General features: G+C 47.3%; 1 protein-coding gene across 1 annotated transcript; it reads right to left on the bottom strand.

The window, feature by feature from the left end:
- Positions 1–4,051: 4,051 nt before the first annotated feature.
- On the bottom strand, positions 4,052–4,834 carry LOC309806583 (proline-rich protein 23C-like; the record flags this gene model as incomplete). Its single annotated transcript, XM_082625468.1, has 1 exon — positions 4,052–4,834. The coding sequence occupies one exon, from the start codon at positions 4,832–4,834 to the stop codon at positions 4,052–4,054; it is 783 nt and encodes a 260-aa protein (XP_082481594.1).
- Positions 4,835–6,190: the final 1,356 nt, after the last annotated feature.

The following is a 6,190-nucleotide window of genomic DNA, read 5'->3' on the forward strand; positions in this document are numbered from 1 at the left end:
TTTGTTGCTGGTTTCCTTTACTGTGCAGAAACTTCTTAGTTTGATGTAATCCTATTTGTTTACTTTTGCTTGTGTTTCCCTTGCCTGAGGAGACAAATAAGTGGAAAAGTGTTCTGTGCTCATGGATTGGAAGAAATAACATCGTTCAAATGTCTCTATTACCTAAAGCAATCTTCAGATTCAATGCAATCTCTATCAAAGTCCCAAGGATATTTTTCGCAAAAATAGAATAAAAAAGTCTTAGATTTACATGAAACCATAAGAGACCCTGAACAGCCAAAGCAATCCTGATAAAAAGAAAGAGTTGGAGGTATCACACTCTCTGATTTAAAACTATATTATAAAGCTACAATAATCAAAACAGCATTATATTTGCAGAAAAGCAGATACATAGGTCAATGGAACATAACTGAGAACCTGGGAGTAAACCCATACATATATGGATAATGAATTCATGGCAAGGAAGCAAAGAGCGTACAATGGAAAAGGACAGTCTCTTCAATAAATGGTGACGGGGGAACTTCCCTGGTGGTGCAGTGGTTAAAACTCCGTCTGCCAATGCAGGGGGACACGGGTTCGATTCCTGGTCTGGCAAGATCCCACACGCCACGGAGCAACTAAGCCCGTGCGCCACAACTACTGAGCCTGTGCCCTAGAGCCCGCGAGCCACAACTACTGAGCCCCTGTGCCACAACTACCAAAGCCCGTGTGCCTAGAGCCTGTGCTCCGCAACAAGAGAAGCCACTGCAATGAGAAGCCCATGCACTGCAACGAAGACCCAACGCAGCCAAAAATAAATAAATAAATAAATTTAGATTAAAACATGGTGTTGGGAAAACTGGACAGCCACATGCTAAGAAAAAAAAAAAGAAACTAGACCACTATCTCACACCACACACAAAAGTCATCTCAATGCATTAAAGACTTTAGTGTAGGGCTTCCCTGGTGGCGCAGTGGTTGAGAGTCCGCCTGCCGATGCAGGGGACACGGGTTCGTGCCCCGGTCCGGGAAGATCCCACATGCCACGGAGCGGCTGGGCCCGTGAGCCATGGCTGCTGAGCCTGCGCATCCGGAGCCTGTGCTCCGCCACGGGAGAGGCCACAACAGTGAGAGGCCCGCATACCGCAAAAAAAAAAAAAAAGAAATGGGCAGAAGACCTAAATAGACATTTCTCCAAAGAAGACATACGGAAGGCCAAAAAGCACATGAAAATATGCTCAACATCACTAATTACTAGACAAATGCAAATCAAAACTACAATGAGGTATCACGTCACACTGGTCAGCATGAGCATCATTAAAAAGTCCACATATAATAAGTGCTGGAGAGGGTGTGGAGAAAAGGGAACTCTCCTACAGTGTTGAAGGGAATGTAAATTGGTGCAGCCATTATGGAGAACAGCATGGAGATTCCTTAAGAAACTAAAAAGGGTTGCTATATGGTCCAGCAGTCCCACTCCTGGGCAAATATCCCGAGAAAACTCTAATTTGAAAAGATACATGCACCCCAATATTCATAGTAGCACTATTTAAAATAGCCAACTGGCGACTTCCTTGGTGGCGCAGTGGTTAAGAATCTGCCTGCCAGTGCAGGGGACACAGGTTTGAGCCCTGGGCTGGGAAGACCCCACATGCCACCAAGCAACTAAGCCCGTGTGCCACAACTACTGAAGCCCGCTAGCCTAGAGCCCACGAGCCACAGCTACTGAGCCCACATGCCACAATTACTGAGGCCCGCGTGCCTAGAGCCCGTGCTCTGCAACAAGAGAAGCCACCGTAATGAGAAGCCTGCGCACTGCAACGAAGAGTAGCCCCTGCTCGCTGCAACTACAGAAAGCCCACGTGCAGCAACAAAACCCAACACAGCCAAAAATTAAATAAATAAATAAATGAATGAAAAAAAACCCCAAGACATGGAAGCAACCTAAATGTCTATCTACAGATGAATGGATAAAAAGATGTGGCATACCTATACAATGGAATACTACTCAGCCATAAATGAGAATGAGATGATGCCATTTGTAGCAACATGGATGGACCTAGAGATTATCATACTAAGTGAAGTAAGTCAAAGAAAGATAAATATCATATGATATCACTTATATGTGGAATCTAAAATATGACACAAATGAAGTTATTTACAAAACAGAAATAGACTCACAGACATAGAAAACAACCTTATGTTTACCAAAGGGGAAAGAGGGTGGGGGAGAGATAAATTAGGAGTTTGGGATTAGCAGATATAAAACTATCATGTATTCAGTGTAAAACAGATAAACAACAAGGTCCTACTGTATAGCACAGGGAACTATATTCAATATCCTGTAATAAACCATAACCATGTAAAAGAATATGGAAAAAATATGTAACTTTGCTGTACACCACAAAGTAACACACCAATGTAAATCAACTATACTTCAATTAAAAAATAAAATAAAATTTAAAAATGTGCTAATGAACAGCTGAGTCAAATATAAAAGGAACAACAACTTGATTGGCAGAGACCTCTTGCCTGCAACAACAATAAAAAATGGCAGAACAATGGAGTAATGTCTTTAAAGTACTTAAATAACACTTTAGAATTAGGAATGAATACATAATAAAAGTTTTCAGATATACAAGACTATGAGAGTGTACTACACAAAACATGTTGAGATTTACAAAACCAAGATAATTTACTACACATAGGGTATAGTGGAAAGAACTATTAAAGTATATTCTTCAGCAAGAAGAAAATTGAGGCTAGACTTTGAGAGTGGAATATAAGAATAAAAAGGTAGAGAGGAAATGGTGAAGCATGTTGGTGAATATAAATAGTATTGATGTTTAAAAAAACTGAAACCATCTTGTTTTCAGCTTTACCTGTAGATTTTATTTCTTTTGTAAAAATGTGAAAGAAATATGGTAATTAATTAATGTTTTATTTTTTTAATTTTTATTTATTTATTTTTGGCTGCGTTGAGTCTTCGTTGCTGCGCACGGGCTTTCTCTAGTTGCGGTGAGCGGGGGCTACTCTTCGTTGAGGTGCACGGGCTTCTCACTGCAGTGGCTTCTCTGGTGGCGAAGCATGGGCTGTAGGTGCGTGGGCTTCAGCTGTGGCTCATGGGCTTAGTTGCTCCACGGCATGTGGGATCTTCCCAGACCAGGGCTCGAACCCATGTCCCCTGCATTAGCAGGCAGATTCTTAACCACTGCGCCACCAGGGAGGCCCCTAAATTAATGTTTTAAGAGTTAGAGGTTTGATTTACAAAAGAAAAAACTCGGGGTAGAATTTCAAAGGTATGAATAATGTGGAATAGCAGGAATGCAAACATTTTACATCAGTCTCTGAGTCAAAATAACCGGAGGAAGAGATTTAAAAAGGAAATGCATATCCTAATACATGCTGAAAACATCTGATAAAATCCAGCATTTATTCATAATGAAAAGTGAACTTGACTGGAAGAGAACTTCCTCAGGTTAAGAGGAAGCTATGAACAAACATCATACAATTATGTATAGTAACCATCATACTATTTTGCAACTTTCCAGGAGAGCAGCTCAAAACACCAAGAAAGAGAAAAGCCATGGCTAAAAATCTTCATAAATGCATGGGAAAACATATAACATGAGAAATCCAGTTATTTATTGGTTTGGGGAGAAATAGGGTAGCAATAGGGTATGGTGCTGGAGAGAGAAGAATTTGAGAGAAAATAACCAATGCAAACGAGCGGGAATGGATAGGCCTGAGAATGATGTTGTAAAGAAGTCCAGACGTCTGAACACACATTGTCCGGTATCCCTGGGCGGATTTTCCATTTCAAAGATGAGGTCTAGAGTCTGCTTTCTTTTCCTGACATCTTCTCCTGCTACTATAGCCAGTCTGGAGGGGAAAAGGAGTTGTTGGCCCACGAGATGCTTAATTTCCAGGTTGTAGGACATTCAGTGTAAAAGACGCCGGGAAATCCATTGGGCCTCCAGGATGGTAGCCAGAATTTGTGTGTGTGTGTGTGTCTGTGTGTGTGTGTGTGTGTGTGTGTGTGTGTGTGTGTGTGTGTACCCCGCGGTGCAGTTCATTCCGGGAACAGACATCTCTGGGCCTCGCGCTTAGGACGGTAAGGGCGTTGGGGGCGCTCGTGAGGACCCGGACTCAGAGAGGGAGGTAGAGGTTGGAGTGGTGAGTCGAGGGAGAGCTCCCGAAGGTGCAAGTGCAGGTTGTCGTCGTGGTGAGGAGAGCGTTTCTCTGGACTAGGATTGGGCGCCCGAGGACGGGGCTCTGGGACAAAGCCCTGCGCGCTGGGTCCCGACACCCTTGCGGTGGGGCTGCGGAGCTCAGCGACGGAGCCGGCTTCAGCCTCCATCCCAGGCGGCAGGAGCTCGGCGTCTGCTTCCTCCTGGTTGGCCTCTTCTTGGCGGGCGATCTCTGGGACAGCTGCGCAGAAGAATCCCGGCTCCCGGGCCATGTACTCCCCTGGAGCGCTCAGGAAAGCGGCCCGTTGCAGGCCCTGTCCCCACGGGCCTTCCACGCCCCAGCCCAGGAGGGCCTCGGGGACCAGCATGAGCATGTGATCTCCGAGAGACACTTGCAGCACGGACGTGGGCTTGGGCGCCAGCAGCACGTCGACGCCATCTAGGGGCAGGTGCAGGGCACAGCCGGCGGGCAGGACCACTACGGAAGTGAGCGCGTCCGCGGCCGGAGGTCCCGTCAGGTTGTCCAGGCTGGGCGCCGCCTCGGACTCGGACTCGGGGTCCTCGGGCTCCTCCGTTCGGCGGCGCTTGGCGGGGCCGGGTCCTTCGGTCTGCGGTCCCCACCAGTCCGCAGGGTAGGCACTGGGCCTGCGGGGCCGTTTGCCCATGACCTCGACCGACGGACGGCGCCCCCGGGGCCTGGCAGAGGGCGAGGAGGCGCTCGATCCTGCACGCTGTGACGGGTTTCGACGACGGCTGAGGCAAGCCGGGGCGGGGCGGCGCGATGCGGCGACGGCAGGACGGCGCGATACGGGACGAGTCCTCGGAGCTCCGGGGCCGCCTCCTGCAGTTGGTCCTGCAGTTCAGGTTTCTAGGGGAACGGCGTCTGGCGCGGGGCTGGGCCTGGCGCCTTCGAATCTTCAGCTCGTCACGCCGATTCGTCTACGCAACAGACAGCGAAAGATGTTGCCCGTGAAGCCAGTGGAATCCTAGTCGCAAAATGTCACGCGAAGCCCCGCCCCCTCCAAGGCTCCGCCCCGTAGACCTCGCGGTATCTGTGCTGCCCAATAGCCGGGGCTGTGGTTGGTAGAAAGCTACTGTTAAAGTCCTCCGGGGGCCAGAATACTCGTGTACTTCATTTTTAGAGAAAAAAAGATACCCCGAAAATGGAACTTTAACTATTAGTCACCTTTAAGGTTAATATTTTCCTTTGATTTCAGGCATTCTAGAGAAAAAAACCACTCAAATAGACCACCCCCCTGGCAACATAAAACGGACCTATCTAAACGTTCCATGAAATTCCTTTAATGCTTGTGCTTTCATTTCAGGAGTAAATGGAAAATACTCATATATGTTTAGGTAAAGCTCTGTCTTAATAGTCAAATATTTGTGGCAGTTCCTTCCTGAAGATAAAAGCTGTTATCAAATTAAAACAATCTTAGTATAATTAACTTGTTTTATTCAGTATTTATTATATGCCAACCATTCTACTGAGGTTTAAAAAATGATCTTCATTTATTAAATTAAATTAAATTAATTTATTTATTTATTTATTTGGCGGTACGCGGGCCTCTCACTGTTGTGGCCTCTCCCGTTGCGGAGCACAGGCTCCAGACGCGCTGGCTCAGCGGCCATGGCTCACGGGCCCAGCCCCTCCGCGGCATGCGGGATCTTCCCGGACCGGGACACGAACCCGTGTCCCCTGCGTCGGCAGGCGGACCCTCAACCACTGTGCCACCTGGGAAGCCCTGATCTTTGTTTTGAAAAAATTTTTTATTTTTATGTACTTTTGGCTGCGTTGGGTCTTTGTTGCTGCGTGCGGGCTTTCTCTAGTTGCAGCGAGCGGGGGCTAGTCTTCGCTGCGGTGCACAGGCTTCTCGTTGCGGTGGCTTCTGTTTGTTGCGGAGCACGGGCTCTAGGCACACGGGCTTCTGTAGTTGTGGGACGCAGGCTCAGTAGTCGTGGCTCTTGGGCTCTAGAGTGCAGGCTCAGTAGTTGCGGCACATGGGCTTATTTGCTCCACG

The sequence above is a fragment of the Mesoplodon mirus genome (genome assembly GCF_964341445.2).
Source record: "Mesoplodon mirus genome assembly, chromosome: 6".
Taxonomy (NCBI): domain Eukaryota; kingdom Metazoa; phylum Chordata; class Mammalia; order Artiodactyla; family Ziphiidae; genus Mesoplodon; species Mesoplodon mirus.